Source organism: Denticeps clupeoides, chromosome 9 (genome assembly GCF_900700375.1).
Source record: "Denticeps clupeoides chromosome 9, fDenClu1.1, whole genome shotgun sequence".
NCBI lineage: Eukaryota > Metazoa > Chordata > Actinopteri > Clupeiformes > Denticipitidae > Denticeps > Denticeps clupeoides.
The window spans coordinates 3,038,083-3,056,968 of record NC_041715.1 but is presented as its reverse complement, the minus strand read 5'-3'; the positions used below and the strand labels follow the sequence as shown (position 1 = coordinate 3,056,968).

Below are 18,886 nucleotides of genomic sequence, written 5' to 3'. Positions count from 1 at the left end.
GTTACAACAGGCCATTTGAAGGCAACCACGATGGAATTCAGTTTTTAACACGTTGTTCCCGTTGTTGCTCAGCTCTTCTTAGATCACATTTACAGAACCGTTTCTCACTGAAGAGATTTGTAATGAAAAGCAGGTTTTAAACTCTCATGAATTAAGTGATGAGCCGTTGATGAGTCATGAGCCAAAGACATTTTTGAAATAAAAAATGTAATAACTGTACATTAGAATATGAGAGTATTTAGAATAAAATTATTTTACATTGAACATTGGGGCTGTGCTGTTAAACACTGATAAATTTAAAGTCTATATTTTATTTTTTTAAACTAGCCAGCCCCTTTAAGAGCATCAGATTTGATTACAGTTGCGCCATTTCAGGTTAAAGCGAAACCTAAATGTAGAAGGCGGGTTTTTACTTGTTTTGTGTCGGGATGGCGCGATCAGACCACGACAGGTAAAACTTGTAAATCGTTATAAACCACCGTATTTTCCAGGCTTTCTTTTGTTCCTGCTTTATTTCTTCAAGTTTTCTCTTGTCCTTCACCGGATATAAACTAAGTAGATATACTGACTGTCCGTTTTGACATTTACTTCTCCAACATGGCGACTTCCGTGTATCATGTAGACTTTCCGTAGACTCTGTTATCTCAAGATAAAGATTAATGTTGTTTTTACTGATCAATTATTTATAAACTGCGAAATTAAAGTTATTACGTCAAATGTTGGACACTTGTGTATATGGCGTGTGCATATTTTCCAGGGGGTTCAGGGTGTGGCCTGTCTGATTTAACGTCAGAATTATTTCAACTTCCAGAAAACAAAGCATCAAAACATACCGCTATATTTCATAGTGGATGAAAACAAAACTATTAGTCTTCGTAATCAGTTTTTATGGAAATATATGCTGTGATGTCACGTGGTGTTTGTTTTCCATTCGGATTAGGTCACATGAGGCAAGTGGATGGATGGTGCTGATGGAGTTTACATGTTAATACTTTTCCTTTCCTGCTGTTAATAATCATAATCAGTACAACAGTATGGAGAGCAGAGTCCTGAAGATGAAGCAATGCATCTTGTCAAACATATCTCTGTTTGCTTATATAATATATATGGTTTTTTTTAAGACTTAAAGCCTTCCCAGATATACAGTACAGGCCAAACGTTTGGACACACCTTCTCATTCAAAATGTGTTATATTGTTTGTGTGACAAATAGTAAAAAATATGCAGATTTGTGTAGTTCATCTGTGTTATTTTTATAATTCAGGCAACGGCCATTCCCAACACTGTCACCAGCTCCTACAGTCACATCCATGAAGAGTGACAAGTCGATGGATCGACCAGTAAAATTCACAGATTGGCCAGATTGGGAATATCACAAGTAATTCCATTCAGATTATAATACTTTAAAGTCTTTATAGTGTAAAATGTGTTTTTATTAATGGTATATTGCACAATTTGTTGTAATTAATAGAAAACCAATGTATTTAGGACCACTGTTTGTTTTTTTTTGCACTTTGATCATTAATATCTATTGTAATTAGAGAATCTGAAATAATGTTGAATTACTGTTTGTTTTTTCAGTTGATGAATTAAATCTGGTGAAAAATAGAAAAAAAATTGCAGTTTTATGTAGTTCATCAGTGTTCTTTTGATAACTCAGGCAATGGCCATTTCCAACACCGTCACCAGCTCCTACAGTCACATCCATGAAGAGTGACAAGTCGATGGATCGACCAGTAAAATTCACAGATTGGCCAGATTGGGAATATCAGAGGTAATTCCATTCAGATTATTATACTTTAAAGTCTTTATGGTGTAAAATGTGTTTTTATTATTAACGGTATATTTCACAATTTGTTGTAATTAATAGAAAACCAATGTATTTAGGTCCTACATCTTTTTTTTTCACATTTTGATAATTAAAATGTATTGTAATTAGAGAATGTGAAATAATGTTGAATTACTGTTTGTTTTTAGTTGATGAATTAAATCTGTTGAAAAATAGAAAAAAAATTGCAGTTTTATGTAGTTCATCTGTTTTCTTTTTATAACTCAGGCAATGGCCATTCCCAACACCGTCACCAGCTCCTACAGTCACATCCATGAAGAGTGACAAGTCGATGGATCGACCAGTAAAATTCACAGATTGGCCAGATTGGGAATATCACAAGTAATTCCATTCAGATTATGATACTTTAAAGTCTTTATAGTGTAAAATGTGTTTTTATTAATGGTATATTGCACAATTTGTTGTAATTAATAGAAAACCAATGTATTTAGGACCACTATTTGTTTTTTTTTGCATTTTGATCATTAATATCTATTGTAATTAGAGAATCTGAAATAATGTTGAATTACTGTTTGTTTTTTCAGTTGATGAATTAAATCTGTTGAAAAATAGAAAAAAAATTGCAGTTTTATGTAGTTCATCTGTGTTCTTTTTATAACTCAGGCAATGGCCATTCCCAACACCGTCACCAGCTCCTACAGTCACATCCATGAAGAGTGACAAGTCGATGGATCGACCAGTAAAATTCACAGATTGGCCAGATTGGGAATATCACAGGTAATTCCATTCAGATTATGATAGTTTAAAGTCTTTATGGTGTAAAATGTGTTTTTATTATTAACGGTATATTTCACAATTTGTTGTAATTAATAGAAAACCAATGTATTTAGGTCCTACATCTTTTTTTTCACATTTTGATAATTAAAATGTATTGTAATTAGAGAATGTGAAATAATGTTGAATTACTGTTTGTTTTTAGTTGATGAATTAAATCTGTTGAAAAATAGAAAAAAAATTGCAGTTTTATATAGTTCATCTGTGTTCTTTTTATAACTCAGGCAATGGCCATTCCCAACACCGTCACCAGCTCTTACAGTCACATCCATGAAGAGTGACAAGTCGATGGATCGACCAGTAAAATTCACAGATTGGCCAGATTGGGAATATCACAAGTAATTCCATTCAGATTATGATACTTTAAAGTCTTTATAGTGTAAAATGTGTTTTTATTAATGGTATATTGCACAATTTGTTGTAATTAATAGAAAACCAATGTATTTAGGACCACTATTTGTTTTTTTTTGCATTTTGATCATTAATATCTATTGTAATTAGAGAATCTGAAATAATGTTGAATTACTGTTTGTTTTTTCAGTTGATGAATTAAATCTGGTGAAAAATAGAAAAAAAATTGCAGTTTTATGTAATTCATCAGTGTTCTTTTTATAACTCAGGCAATGGCCATTCCCAACACCGTCACCAGCTCCTACAGTCACATCCATGAAGAGTGACAAGTCGATGGATCGACCAGTAAAATTCACAGAATGGCCATATTGGGAATATCAGAGGTAATTCCATTCAGAAGTGTAAAATGTGTTTGTTTTTAGTCAACGTATTAAATCTGGTGAAGAAATGTAAAAAATATGCAGTTTTTGTGTAGTTCATCTGTGTTCTTTTATGAAAGTGAAGTGATTGTCACACGTGATACACAGCAGCACAGCACACAGTGCACACAGTGAAATTTGTCCTCTGCATTTAACCCATCACCCTGAGTGAGCAGTGGGCAGCCATGACAGGCGCCCGGGGAGCAGTGTGTGCAGGGTGCTTTGCTCAGTGGCAACTCAGTGGTACCTTTAGCAGATCGGGATTCGAACCGGCAACCTTCTGATTACGGGGCCGCTTCCTTAACCACTAGGCCACCACTGCCCCAAATACCTCAGCATATTGGCCTTACCATCACTAGCTCCTACAGTCACATCCATGAACAGTGACAAGTCATTGGATCGACCAGTAAGATTCACAGAATGGACAGATGAAGGATATCACAGGTACTTCAATTCAGATTATGATACTTTCTTGGTATATTGAAAAGTGAAGAGATTGTCATTGTGAAACATGGTGCAGCACATGGTGACACAGCGAAATGTGTCTTCTGCTTTTAACCATCACCCTTGGTGAGCAGTGGGTAGCCATGACAGGTGCCTGGCTAGCAGTGTGTGTACGGTACTTTTGCTCAGTGGCACCTTGGCGGAACGTGATTCGGGGTCGCTTCCTTAACCGCTAGGCCACCACTGCCCCAATATTCCACAATTTGTTTCAATTAATAGAAAACCAATGTATTAAGGACCAATATCTGTTTTTATTTATTTTATAATATATAATATTTATTTATATATAAATATTTTATAATTTATTTCAGAATATGATATAGTATTGTTTGTTTTGACGGATAAGTGTCATTCATGGCTACGCGTGTAGACGTGTGTATAACAGCTATAACTGCAGTATAAGATTGTGGACATTTCATTAATGGTTTTCGTCTTGGTTTATGTATCATTTCATCTCTAGTATTCTAGTGAGTTTCATAAGACAATGGATTGAGGATGTTATGTAAGTGATTATTTAAAATGTACTTGATTGAATCTATTCATTACAGGCTAATAGGGCTGGCAAAACATTCACCCTCTCCGACAGTCACAAGTATAATTAGTCAATGTATAGACCCGTAAAATTCTGAGAAAATCACTATAAATTGTGAAAATAATTTCTGATTTCATTATCTAACTTCAAATCATTATCTGATTATCTATTTAATGCAAAATTTCTCAGGCAAGGTAATTTTTATATACATACGATGTAGATTGACATCAACAAAACAAAACCCCAAAGGTGGGAAGCGTTCAAGAGTGGCTTTGATGCCACTCTGTCGTACTGGCGCAGGACGTAAACAGTAATTCCAGTGAGAAATTTTAAAGCTTCAGGCAGTGTTGAATGGGCCTAAGGAGGATGTTTAATGTGTAGAGTTTAGTTCTCAGTGCTGTGAGGTCCCACATTTCATTTCAGAGCACAAACCAAGCATGAAGTCAAAGGAATTGTATGTAGACCTCTGAGACAGTATTGTCTCAAGGCACAAACCTGGGGAAGGTTACAGAAAATGTTCTGCTACTTTGAAGCTGCCAATCAACACAGAGCTGCAGTATAAGAGCTGGTCGACCACCTAAACTGAGTGATTGGGAGAAAAGGGCCTTAGTCAGGGAGGTGACCAAGAACTCGATGGTCACTCTGTTAGAGCTCCAGAGGTCCTCTGTGGACAGAAGAAACACTTCTAGAAGGACAACCATTTCTACAGAAATTCACCAATCATGCCTGTATGGTAGAATGGCCAGATGGAAGCCACTCCTTAGTAAAAGGCACCTGGCAGCCTGCCTGGAGTTTGCCAAAAGGCACCTGAAGGACTCTCAGACCATGAGAAACAAAATTCTCTGGACTTTGTTTGGTGGAATCCAGGCATCACGCATCACCAGGCCAATACCTTCCCTACAGTGACGCATGGTGGTGGCAGCATCATGCTGTGGTGATGTTTTTCAGCTGCTGGAACTGGGAGACTAGTCAGGATAGAGGGAAAGATGATGTAGACATGTAGAGACATCCTGGATGAAAACCTGCTCCAGAGCACATCTTTCAGCAGGAAAACAACCCTAGGCACACAGTCAAGATATCAAAGGAGTGGCTTCAGGACAACTTTGTGAATGTCCTTGAGTTTGCCAGCCAGAGCCCAGACTTGAATCCGATTGAACATTTCTGGAGAGATCTTAAGATGGCTGTGCACCAGTGCTTCCCATCCAACCTGCTGGAGTTTGGCCAAACTGGCCAAGAATCGGTGTCCCAAGCTTGTGGCCTCATATTCAAAAAGACTATAATTGGTGTCAAAGGTGCATCAACAAAGTATTGAGCAAAGGCTGTGAAAACTTATGTAGATGTGATTTCTCAGTTTTTTAATTTTACTCAGTTTGCCAAAACCTCAAGTAGGGCTGCAACTAATTATTTTAATAATTGATTAATCTGTTGATTATTATTAAATCTAAAATCTAAAATCTTTAGAAAGTGCACAAACAAGTTGCTCATTGAGCTTTTATAATAATAATAAAATAAAAATAGACACATAAACATACACATGTATGCCTCTACTTCTGCCAAATATAATGACTTTTAAAATAAAGTGCCACCTGATCTGAGCGACTGGAAAGCCAGCAGTAAAACTGTAAAAATAAGCAGCGAAAATGAAGGTGTGCAAATGAGTGAAAGACAATGTATAAGATAAAAAAGTAAAAAGAGCAGAGATTACGCAAAGAGAAAAAAGCACAAAGATTTTGTGCAAAGTGATTTTGTGCAAAGTGATTTTGTGCAGAGTCGAGAGTGATTGAAAGTGAAAGTGCTGGATTGTATTGGAGTTATACGCGCTGTGCCGCGAAAGACTGTGAACAACGTATGATCACAGACGAAGAAGACAAGTGGCTGGAAAAAAACATTTATCGGCTTGAGGTAGTCTGAGACTGAATTTTTATGGAAAAAATAATACTACAAAATAATTAATATCTGAATTAATTGATTATTGAGTGTTTAACTGTGTACTTTGATAGCAATAAACAACTAAGTGAAACATGGAGCCTTGTTATTATTCAGGACATAATCATTATTTTAATGAGGTTAAATAGAGAAATGCAACACACACCAAACCATTTCAGGTAACTTCTTTCTTCCTCTAATTCCTGAAACTACAACATTTACCTTTCTAATAATGAACAGGAACCAGGGACAAGCAGTCACATTTTTTGAAAGCGTTGCCAGATATTGTGACCGTGCTGTAAGTAGGATAGAAATGCAAAACACACACCAAGAACTTTTTTCTTCCTTCCTAATACCGGTCTTCTTGTCTTCTTGTCTGTGATCGCATGTTGTTCACCGACTTTCGTGGCACAGCGCCATCTAGGGTCACAGAATTTGACAGGTCACAGAAATTGGTACAACACCAGCAGTGCCATCTATTAAGCGCTCAATGTGCAAAACACTATCAATCTCCGAAAACAAATTTACGAGCAGTGAATCGTACAGGAAGGATAGGTACTATAAGTTCGTGTTTGCTGACTGCGCATTTTCTGCACAAACGTGACCCAACTCTGACCCAAGCCTGACAAAAATGAAAGAAATTGAGCTTGTTCGGGTCAAGATTTACAGTTTTACCCTGCGTTCCCCAACTCCAGTCCGGAACACGGAAGGAACGGTTAACTGACTGACATGACACTGAGCAGCACAGTTTAGTCAGTTGGTAAACTTCGAGAGAATGAAATAATATAGTTCCCTCAGAATATGTAAAATTGCATCATTTTGCATTTATTTATAAACACACAATCTTACATTAGATTGCAATTAGATTTATTGTGCAGCCCTAATGCATAAATATGTATATGTCTGTAACAAACAGTTGCTAATTTTACATGTTCCAACAAAGTTGCCTCTATTTAATTGCAGATGCAGTGAATCTTTTGATCAGGAGCAGATTAGCACTGTTTTTTTGTATTTTTGTCATTGTAAAAATTCGTAAAACTTTACACTTTATGTGTGTGTACTGTGTAAACGAAAGGAGCACATTTGGATGGGTAGGTTGTAAAACAACACTGTTTAATGATCGCGGGGGTCATGTTCCTTCTAATCACCCCGCAAATTACGCATTTGGACAACACTAGGAACCCAAGCATGTGAGCCAATGCTTTTTGCCGTCATTGTTCCATGGTCTGAGTCAAAGCTACGCGTCCTCCTCTTTTCACGGAATGAAAATGAAATCTCGTCTCTTGAGCTGTGACAGACACAAGCAAACCTTTTTAACGTTTATAGTGGTGAATCAATTAAATTTTGGAGCACCTTTCGCCATATGCAGCACTGCTTTTTTATGGATTTTTCTGCACACCAAAGTGCAAAAAGAGCATTTTGCTTTGTATAGCATAACTACTTATGTGGGTTCTTTTTCTGCTACATATTGGTCATGTAGTGTGAGCAGTCAGGTTGCATCAGACCGTACAGTGTGCGCACATGAATCATGAGAATCATGAATCATGAATCATTCTTTTTTTCCGCATGCGATTTATTTGTACAGTTTGAGCTGGGTATTTACCCAGGAAACAACCAGGACAACCAACCTTTTTCTTTTTGTTTGTCACCCCACTACTGTGACCACCAAATACATTATTTCGGCATTCCAAAATCCCAGGTAGAGCATGATTTATAAAACGTATTTTGCGTCTGCGTGCGTTTTCATGAAAGAAAATGTTATTTGTGTAAAATGAGACCCCTCTTCTGTATGGCAATAGAAATGTAATAATGTTTGTTTTTAAATCCAATACTAGAGCCAAAAAGGAGAAAACATTATCACCATGTCAGGTCCTGAACATCCATCAGTCTTTACATGGAGAAAAAAGGTATGAAATTTGCTTCAGATTCTACCACATGAGAATTGAGCAAATCACATTTATAAACATTTACATACATTTCTTTACAGTACCCTGGTAGCTGGTCTACTGACTGAAGAACACTTTAGCTGCTCGGTGTGTACAGAGGTTCTGAAGGACCCAGTCACCGTCCCCTGTGGACACAACTACTGCAGACCCTGCATTATGACCTACTGGGCCAGGCCAGACATCTCAGGAAATTATTCCTGTCTTCAGTGTAAGAAGAAATCCAAAACCCGTCCTGCACTGGACCCAATCTCAGCCTTAGCTGAGGTGATCCAGAAGCTCCAGCAGGCTCAGTACAGTCCTGTTCTACCAGCCCAGCAGTACGCAGGACCTGAAGACGTGACCTGTGATATCTGCACTGGAAGGAAGCTCAGAGCTGTGAAGTCCTGTCTGACCTGCACTGCCTCCTACTGTGAGAACCATGTGAAACATCATTACACAGTAGTAGCACTGCAGGGCCACGTGTTGGTGGAGGCAGCTGGAGACCTGGAGCAGAGGCTCTGTCCACAGCATCATCGGGCTCTGGAGGTCTTCTGCAGGACAGACCAGACACACATCTGTTCATTATATTCAGTACAGGAACACAGAGGCCATGATGCTGTTCTACTGAGAAAAGAAGGAGACACAGAAGATGTAAGTTAGATGAAGATAGATGGTTATCTGATTGTGAGCGATATTCAGAATTTTACATGATCATTATAACTCTTTTATACAATTTTTTAAACTGCAGAAGTTGAAGTCAAACTTACATTGGCCAAAATTAATTACAGAATTTACAGGAACTATTGATCAAGGTAAGCTGGAAGTATAGTTTCATGAGTTGTGTGTGTGTTCATTTCACCTTAAACTAAACGTTTTTTAATTAATTTTGGAATATTGTAAGATTATTCTTTAAATATAAAATATGATTCATTATTATTTTTCTGTTTAATTAGACTGGACCTCAGACTGTGTTGAAGTTTCAGCACTTGGTCGCCCTCTAGAGCTTGGGATGCTGTATAACTGCTGCAGTGATTCCTATATCTCAGGTGTGTCTTTAACTTCCTTATGATGTCCTTCTCTGGCAAGTGGACTACACACGATATTCAAACAAAATGAGTAACTCTTTTCAGGAATATCTGAATAATGGTTTATTACATATATGTGCTGTTGTAAGAAGGTTGGCTGTGTCTCCAAGCACAGTCTCGAGGCCAATAAAAAGGCAGGACTGGTACCTTCTCCTTTGAGTAAGGAGCAATGCCAGAGTCCAACTAAATCTAGCAGGCTACTGGTTTGCATGTTTCTGGTTAAAGATGAGGGTGGCATGAGGCCTTGATGTTCTTTTGTGGGACTTGTCAAAGGGCTCTAGATTGCAACCTAAATAAATGGCAAATAAATAATGCCAAATAAAGTTGGAGGTCACACCATTACAACCAGCCATTTGGGGGAAAATAGTCTCTCTGTAAACTCTCTGTGGTTCATGCAACAATAACATATATTATAAGCCAATCAGAGATGGTGAAGGGCGGGGCTCGCCTCTTATAGGCCATGGTCCAGATATTCCTGTACATTTAAAAGTGTGCGTGCTGCGGTTGCCGTGTGGAAGTTTCTGCCGGGACTTGAAGTGGTGGACCAGATACATCAAGACAGTGAATGTAGTTTTCATCAGGCCTTAAAAGTTAGACCCGAGGCCGACAAGTACAGTTTTTTTGTGATTCCATAGAAAATTTGGTGCACCTAACTTCTGTGCTGATGCACCTAATAAAAAATCTGTAACTGAAACTGCAGACCTGATCACTCCCGAGTTCAGTTTTCTTCACACATGAAAGCAGGTTCACACTGAAAAGCTGGCACAGCACTGGCCAGTTATGCAGAGAGTAAAGTCTCTGTGGATACTTATACAAAGTACAAAGATTTAAAATGGAAACACTTCTCCTCATCTCTTTCTTAATTTTCTTGTAGGTGCCCGACTGTGGGATGAAGACACAATTTCTTCCATGTGTCTGTCTGTTCCTCTGCCTGATACCACTGTGAAGACCATATCAGGAGACTCCCTATCAGAAAGGTTCAGGGCTTTAGGCGTGGCCACTCCTCTCAGGGTCAGCTTTGTGTCAGGATTGGTGGAGGTCGGAGGAGCTGCCAGTTATCTGAACCACGCCCCTCAGTGTGAACAGCAGGAGCGAGTCACTCTGCACCACAGGACTACAACCAAGTTGCAGATGATCAGTCAAAAGCTGGTGGACAGAGGACCTCAGTTCACACCAGCTGAGTGTGAAAAGGCCACACATGTGGTCCTGGCCGTGCTGTACGGAACACAGAACTTCTTCGTTTTTAACAACAGTCACTTCACTGGACAAATCAGTGGTGAAATGGAGGAGATCATTAACAAGATGTCCTCCATGTCCACTACAAACCTATCTGACAGTGAGAAAATGAAGTGTTCAAAATACATCTGTAACCTCCATTCAGATGTCTCTGGGTTCAGGAGTGAAATGGATTTTTTTTCAGCTCTTGAAGTGTTTGGATCCCTGTCACAGCTGTCCTGTATTCCAGTTCCTCTGAAGGTCTGGCTCTACCCTCTAAAAAATCTTGACCTGAAATCTGCTCATCTTGCTGCTGAAATCAGTCAAGATTTGGTTTGTAAAGCTGAACACTTTTTTGAACATCTGAGACAGGAAACTCAAAGATGCCAGAACATATTAACAGATTCAAATTCCTGTGTTCTAACATGTTTTCCCGAATTAAGCCCCAAACTCACTCAGTTTTCTGAGATGCTTCAGCAGCACCAGCCGGAGCTCCAGAGAAGCCTGTCCCAGTCTTTATTGTCCATTCGACAGAAGGGGGAGACTGGTGAAGAAGGTCTAAGGGAGCTGCTGGAGAGAGATGACCTGATACCATTCAGCTCCATGTATCTACAGCAGTGGCTGATCTATGAAAAGATCAGAGTGAAGGCATTTAATGACTGCAGAGCAGCAAACATCTCCATAGTTAAACATCAAGAGGAGTTGGAGGCCATCATCAGAAATCAAAAGAATGACAGAGTTCTGTGTCTCTCACTTCCAGAAGATGAGAGTTTGCTTTTAACGCCTCATTTCAAGCAGACAATAAATCTGGAAGGTTTATCTAAGAAGATATCTTCAGACCTGCAAGCTGTCATTACATCCAGAGTGGCTGGTTCGTGTGGAGGAGAATGTGTGCTTGTTGCTTCAACTGTTCCTGGCTCCTCAGTTCCTGGTTCTACTGTTGTTCTGTATGAAGCAGGTCAGGTTGTGAGCAGTAATATAAAACTGGGGTCAGTCCCAGGTCCTGCAGTAACTGTTCATATTAAACAGAACAGTGTTACTCTGAAAATGGACACATCTAGAGGGAGAGAAGCTTACAGAGTCGAATACAGAGATGTGAGATGTGGTCCTGGCACCTTCAGTGGTGGAACATGGAGAGTTGTGGAGATTCCTGGTCCTGAGGACACTCATGTTTTATCTGGACTGGATGCAGGAACACGGTACCAGCTCAGATACAGCATCAGGAGCAGCAGCAGCATGAGTGACCTCAGCAGAATCATGGAATTTCAGACAATAATCAGAGCTCGACCTGGAAAGCCCGCAGTAACATCTTCAAACAGAGACTCTACCCGGGTTTGTTGGCTAAAGGCTGAAGACCGTGATCCTGTACTCTACTACACAGTGGAATATAAAGAAGTTGGGCTGGAGGGATGGTCGTCCCTGACAGTAAAAAATGGTGAATGTGAATGTAGACTGAATCAAACACAGAACACTCGCTACAGAGTCAGAGTCACTGCTGTCTATGGAGAAGGAGACACCAGTGAACCCAGCGAGGAAACAGAGACTCCTGTACATGGTAAGATGTATTTGCAGCCATTATTTTATAATCGATTACAGTGGAATAAAAAGTGTGCACTCCTCAGTTCAAACACCATATTTTTGTGATTTAAAACAGGAGACCACAGTAAATAAGTTCAACTTTTCCCAGCTTTAATGTGACTTATAATATGTGTAATTAAAAGTGTTCCAAATCTGTCAGATTGTGTTGTGCACAATCATCTTAAGGTCATTCCACATTTCTATAGAATTTATAGAAATAAACTTTATTATATAATGAGGGGCCTTAATATTGTCATGGCCCACATGTCTACATTTTGTGATTTATGACGTCTAATTTGGTGATTTTTTTGTTATTTGTAGTCTGGACCATAGACTTCTCAGAGAAAACGGCCTCCATCTTCCTAGAAGTGCTGAAGATGCAACCAGAGAAGAAACCAGTAGAGCTGAGAGGCTGGTCAGATGAAGAGAGTGAAGTGAGGAGTTTCCTGCAGTGTCTCAACTACGTCTCACAGCTCAGGTCAGGGTCAAATATGATGTTTATCTTCTTTATTTTTTATGTATTCAGTCATAGTCAAAAGTCTGGAGGTCCATCACAGTAAAAGCTCTTTGATTTGGGGAGACACAAATGTTTATTACATAACCTCATATTTTATTTAATAGAAAAAGTTGGGGTGTCCAAACTTTTGACTGGTAGTTAACCTCTTTATCATTTTTATTTATGAATGTATAAGATATTAATTAAATCAGGTGATCATTAATACCAACATTGATATTACAGATTTTTGATTGCGATTTAATTAAAATTGATTCTTTAATGTATTTTTATGTTTTTAGTGGTGCTGATGAATTTTTCCCAGCTGTGTGTAAAGCTGTTGGACCCAGACAGGTGGAGCAGGTGACTCCTCTTCTCCAGGCCATGGGCTTCACCCTCACACTGGGAGGAGATTTATCCAGTCACTGCTGCAGGTCTGTGGGTCGAGTTCTGGGCCCTTCAGCCTCCAGACTGGATCTCAGTCTACAACCAGAACACATCTCTCACAGAGATACCAGACTGATCTTCAAACACATCCACACACTTCAAAAGCTCAGGTAACCTTCAGATCTTCAGATATGAGGACCACACATGCTTATCCTGTGAAGTCAAACAAATGGAACAAACTCATCTTGTTCTCTGCTCGTGTTTCAGACTGAATAAGAAGTTGCTGTTTAGAATAACCAGAGCTCTGAGGTCACAGGGAGGATGTTCTTCTGTCACCATTGAGGAGCTCTCCCTCATCCAGCCAGAGGGGATGCTGTCCAGGGTTATGAGCAGCCTGGTTCTCCTCCTCAGACACTGGACTGTCCAGTGTCTGGACCTGACTGCATGTCAGATTGAGGCTCAGTCTGTCACTGGTCTGTTGATGTACCAGGGTCTTCTCACCATCAGGTCAGACTGAAGATTTTCTTATTTATCTCATATTTTTATGGTTACACATCTACAGAGGCGTGTCTGTGTCACGTTCTGATGTTCTTCTGTCTCAGACTGAGTGCTAAGAGTCTCCAGCTGCTGACTCTACTGGTGTATGAAGCCCAGAAAGAGGAACTGACTCAGCACTTCCTGCAGAAGGTCGGTGGTGACCTCACTTCCTGCTCCCTCAACTGGGAGGTGATCCACTATCTACTGCAGGTTAAAGGACCTCCAGTTACTGTGGACTTTAGAAGGAACAAGACGACCCTTCAGAACATCAGAGACATTTTCCCTTATCTCAGCAGGGTCATGATCAAGAGGTAAATCTGATCCTCCGGACATGTCCAGAGTCCTAAAGTCCCACACAGAACTGACGAGAGTCTCTGTACCTCCACAGGCTTCCTCACAGATTCCTGATGGTCATCATGAGAGAGATCTATGAGACTCGTGCTGCCCACTGTGTGTCCAGTCTGTTGAAGTGGTCAGAGAAGAACATAGTCCTGAACTCCAGGGTGCTGGACGCTGTGGACTGTGCTGCCCTGTGCTTCACCTTACAGCACAGTGAGGGGGTCCAGCTCAGCCTGCTGTGGTCTTCCATACCAGAGGGGGTGCTGGAGAACATTCTGCTGCTCTACAACGTTTCTCTGCTCAGGTTCTTTTTACCTCATTTTATGTGTGTGTGTCCAGTGTTGACAGGAAGCTGCTGCTCCTCCATTGTGTTATTATAATAATCTGTATGTGTGTGTGTGTGTGTGTGTGTCCAGTGTTTACAGGAAGCTGCTGCTGCTGCAGTGTGTTATTATAATAATCTGTGTGTGTGTGTGTGTGTGTGTGTGTGTCCAGTGTTGACAGGAAGCTGCTGCTCCAGTTGCTCCGCTGCTGTTTTTCCTCTGAGCTCCAGCAGGGGGCAGCAGCTGCTCTGCTCCGGTCTCTGCAGCACAGACTACATTTCTCCTGCGTCACAGCTGTGGATCTGACTGGACCGACTGATGGACAGGTTCTGGTACTGGGACATGAAGACTGCATGGTCGTCTCCATGGTGATCCAGAGATCCAGTGTTGCTGTGGAGCTCAGTCTTCATGACTGTGAGATTGAGGATGCTGGTTTGCAGCAGTTTTTCCCGATTTTACACCGAATCCGTCTCAGGTGAAACTCTTACAGCTCATCCAGCTACAATCTCGACTTATATTTCTACTCGACATATTTTGTAGGTCACAACATAATTTGTTATGTACAGTAGATTTGTGATATATACAGTATAATCGTTTATTTTCATAAATCATAATTTGAGCTGTAATGAGTATAGAGGGTCTACATGAGAGAAATGAAAGGCATGTGTCTCAACCAGTACATGATTATCATAAGGTGGTGCCCTTAAGTATCTGAAATATGATCTGATCCATAATACAGCTGAACCAGTATAAAGTAGAGGGTGGAGTCTCCATCATGAAAAAGGTATAATTATAACCACCAAGTTTAATGGTGTCACATAACATTTCCTTTCTATATCGTAACTTTTTTAATTAGATTAAAGTCGCCAAATTAAAAGATCCGGTGAGGGTTGCTCTTTGACAGTGTTGAGGGGATTCAGTTTGGTGGGTGAAGGATTGGGTCACAATTTTGCAGATGACATTGTCTTGTTGGCCTCATCAGGCTGCGACCTACAGCTCTCACTGGAAAATCTGAGGTCATGGTCTTCTGCCAGAAAAGGGTGTAGTGCCCTCTCAGGGTTGGGAGTGAGATCCTAACCCATGTAGAGGAGTTTAAATATCTCAACAGGAGGATCTGCAGTAATGCAAGCTCTGTATCGGTCTGTAATGGTGAAGAAGGAGCTGAGCCAGAAGTTACTGGTTGATCTACCTTCCTATCCTCACCTGTGGTCACGAACTGTGGGTAGTGACCAAAAGGACAAGATCACTGGAGGGACTATGTCTCTTGGCTGGCCTGGGAATCCCCTTTAGAGGAGCTGGAAGAAGTGGCTGGGGAGAGGGAAGTTTGGGTATACCTGCTGAAGCTGCTGCCCCTCACGACCCGGATAAGCAGATGAAGATGAATGGATGAAGTTAAAAGATGATTGGTCCATACTTAGTGTTGCCTCTTCAGTAGAGAAGTCCAGGTTAACAGGGTATAAATTTCGGAACTTTAATAAACTGTTTCTCTCTCTCAGCTGTAGTAAAGCTCTGCTGCTGCACTTCCTGTCTCTTCTCTCTGGGGGATTGGAGGCGGAGTCTGTGAAGTGGGCGGAATCTCTCTCTCAGGCTCTGGGCGGGGAGGTGGACCTCAGCCACACCCCTCTGGACCCCGGTGTCTGTGGATCTATAGCGCTGCTTCTGGAACATTCTGAAGGGCTTTCAGATCTGGACCTCAGCCACTGCCAGCTGACTGACCGCTGCCTGGAGCTGCTGCTGCCCCACCTGCAGAAGACACGAGTTCTGGAGTGAGTGCAGCTAGAGGACTAGAGAGGGGCGGGGCTTATACTGAACTATATCATCATCATCATCATCATCATCATCATCTTTCTACTTTCAGCCTGAGCAACAATAACATCACAGACTGCATGACTGAGAGACTCTACAGCATCATCTCAGCTAGCAGCAACCTTCACACTGTCAGGTGAGTGTGTGTGTGTGTGTGTGTGTATGTGTTGCACTATTTTAATCTTCACCTTTTTATGTCTCTACAGGCTCTTCAACAACAAGATCACAGATAAAAAGCTTCTAGTGACAGACAGGCATGTAGAGATCTGGTGACCAAGTCTGACAGATGCACACAGTGATGATTTATTCACTTTTTTCTGAACTGTTCAGTGTAGCTGAAGCTACAAGCGCCGCTGTTCTGGTGATCATGGGTTCCACACGGACAGTTCCTCCCCTGTGACTGTGCCCCATGTCCTGCCTCCTGATAAACATTTACATTCTATATTCACAGCATTTATCCAGAGCGCCTTACAATCAGTAGTGACAGGGACAGTCCCACTGGGGACAGTCAGGGTTTTAAACGTCTTGCTCAGGGACACAATTGTAGAAAGTGGGGTTTGAACCTGGCACTTTGTGGTCTTCTGTTTTATAGGTGAGCTTGTTACTGTTAGAAAATTTTTATCCTTTATTCATTTGTAAATTAATTTTATGTATAGTTACTCAATTAATCAGCAATTTTTTTTCATATATTAAGGAATAAAAAATGTTTTACATTTATATTCATTATATTTATTTAAACAAGATCTATAAATGATTAAAAAACTGGTTATGAGGGTCACATTAATCATGTCTGCTTCAGTGGTGGCCTAGTGGTCAGCAATTTTTTTTTCATATATTAAGGAATAAAAAATGTTTTACATTTATATTCATTATATTTCTTTAAACAAGATCTATAAATGATTAAATAACTGGTTATGAGGGTCACATTAATCATGTCTGCTTCAGTGGTGGCCTAGTGGTTAAGGAAGCGGCCCTGTTATCAGAAGGTTGCTGGTTCGAATTCCGATTTGCTGCCCTCTGCTCACTAAGGGTGATGGTTAAAATCAGAGGACACATTTTGTTGTGTCACCGTGTGCTGTGCTGCAGTATATCACAGTGACAATCACTTCACTTTCTCTACTGTCATATCTACTGTAAAAAGGAACAGACTGTCTGTTGCTGTACTAGAATAAAAGCTTAATCAACTTGGTCCAGTGAGTGAACTGGAAAATTGTTTTAACAGTTACCCACTGGGCTACTCCCACTCCTACAACACAGTACACGTCGAGGGTGACGTGTCCAGGGTCCAGACTGTTGAATAAAAATCACCATGATTATGCTGATGTTGATCTTATGCTTTGATCCTCTCATGATTTTGAGTAATTCTGTATTGTTCTTATGCTCAGTAAAATATATTCTTTGTATTATGATGTTATGTGAGAAGCGCTCCAGAATGTCTTGTCCCTCCGCATTCAGGTGACAGAGGAGAGGACATCTTGTAGAGATAACAGGACACCATAAAAGAAAGTAGAGACATAAGCTTGCAGAGTCCTTCAGGGGAGAGGCTTCCGGATGCATCCATGTGTTCAATAAAACTTTTTCCTCCTGGTCTCACTGTTGTTTATTCATAAAGGGACGTGGTCACCTGACAAGACACGTTATGAGGTCACAGGACCTTTCAACAAACCTTCTTTACGTCCATAAAAACGGGAAGGAAAATCCGGAAATGTAATCACTTTCAACTTGGTCATAGTTCCATATGAACGTGTACACACATGTAAGTTGTGTGTTTGTATTTGCTTATAAATATAATTCTAGTGTCATATTCTTATCATTGACTTTTTAAAATATTTAAAAAACTTATGAGTTTTATTTTTTAGTTAATTTAGTTTTTTAATATCCTGCAAAATCCCATTACAAATTTGATCGATATTATGAGCAGATTAACATATTTCACACGACTCATTTGAATAAAAGAAAATGTGTGCATGTAGTAACAGTAAAATGTGATATTATGTAGTGATGATGTTATGTAGATAGTTGAGCCCAAATATGTGCTTAGAAATTAAAGTGTTAATTGATTCAGAAGCATGTGATATATTGTAAATTATTAAGAATTCCATGTATTTGACAACTCGTCTGCTTATGGTGAAAGTGAAGTGCTTGTCATTGTGAAACACACACAGCACAGCACACAATGACACTGTGACACGGTGAAATGTGTCCTCTGTATTTAACCATCACCCTTGGTGACAGTGGGCAGCCATGACAGGCGCCCGGGGAGCAGTGCGTGCGTGGACGATACCTCCATCAAGGGGACCTCATTGGCAAATTGGCGGTTTGGGGTCCCTTACCCGCTAGGCCACCACTGAGGACTAAAAACGGACGGTTACCCAGAATTCAACACAGACATCAATTTCACTTCCTCTCGAACCCCGCCCCCAGGCCACATTATGAAGCTGCATTGGGGACAGGAGGAGGGACCATCAGCCAAGACAACTCTGCATGTTGGTGAAACTGGTTTGTCCAGAACAGGACTCTACTGTTACTATACTGTCATCATTTATTACTCTATCATCAGTAATTATTCATAAAAGCAGCCTGACACGCCCTCTTACAGGCATTCATTTATAATAAATACAATTCATGTTAATATTTCATACATCTGGATATGCAAGCGGTAACTGAATTATTCACCACCCAGAATTATAACAAAAAAATGTGTTTTATACGTGAATTTCTAACATTATTTTATATGTTTTCTGTAACATTACTGTGACGTTCCTGGACATTTTCTGGTGAATCTTAAACTCAAAACCAAAAGCACACAAATATAAATCTGAAATATAAACCACACAAATATAA

General features: G+C 40.1%; 1 protein-coding gene across 1 annotated transcript; it reads left to right on the top strand.

Annotated features, from left to right (window-relative positions):
* Nucleotides 1-374: 374 nt before the first annotated feature.
* LOC114796726 (uncharacterized) lies at nucleotides 375-17,456 on the top strand. Its single transcript, XM_028991185.1, has 21 exons — nucleotides 375-451; nucleotides 1,264-1,377; nucleotides 1,660-1,773; nucleotides 2,056-2,169; nucleotides 2,452-2,565; nucleotides 2,847-2,960; nucleotides 3,243-3,356; nucleotides 8,190-8,261; nucleotides 8,342-8,930; nucleotides 9,028-9,091; nucleotides 9,233-9,325; nucleotides 10,239-12,134; nucleotides 12,479-12,635; nucleotides 12,953-13,207; nucleotides 13,305-13,544; nucleotides 13,640-13,885; nucleotides 13,963-14,217; nucleotides 14,409-14,711; nucleotides 15,733-16,002; nucleotides 16,095-16,178; nucleotides 16,249-17,456. The coding sequence occupies exons 1-21, from the start codon at nucleotides 429-431 to the stop codon at nucleotides 16,313-16,315; spliced, it is 5,298 nt and encodes a 1,765-aa protein (XP_028847018.1). The 5' UTR covers nucleotides 375-428; the 3' UTR covers nucleotides 16,316-17,456.
* Nucleotides 17,457-18,886: the final 1,430 nt, after the last annotated feature.

What these genes read in the sequence shown, in the direction of transcription:
- LOC114796726 (XM_028991185.1), top strand. Translation starts at nt 429, where the DNA reads ATGGCGCGATCAGACCACGACAG. An exon ending in AACAGAGACTCCTGTACATG is followed by an intron (nt 12,135 to 12,478) that starts GTAAGATGTATT and finishes TGTTATTTGTAG; the next exon opens with TCTGGACCATAGACTTCTCA. An exon ending in AGCAGGGTCATGATCAAGAG is followed by an intron (nt 13,886 to 13,962) that starts GTAAATCTGATC and finishes GTACCTCCACAG; the next exon opens with GCTTCCTCACAGATTCCTGA.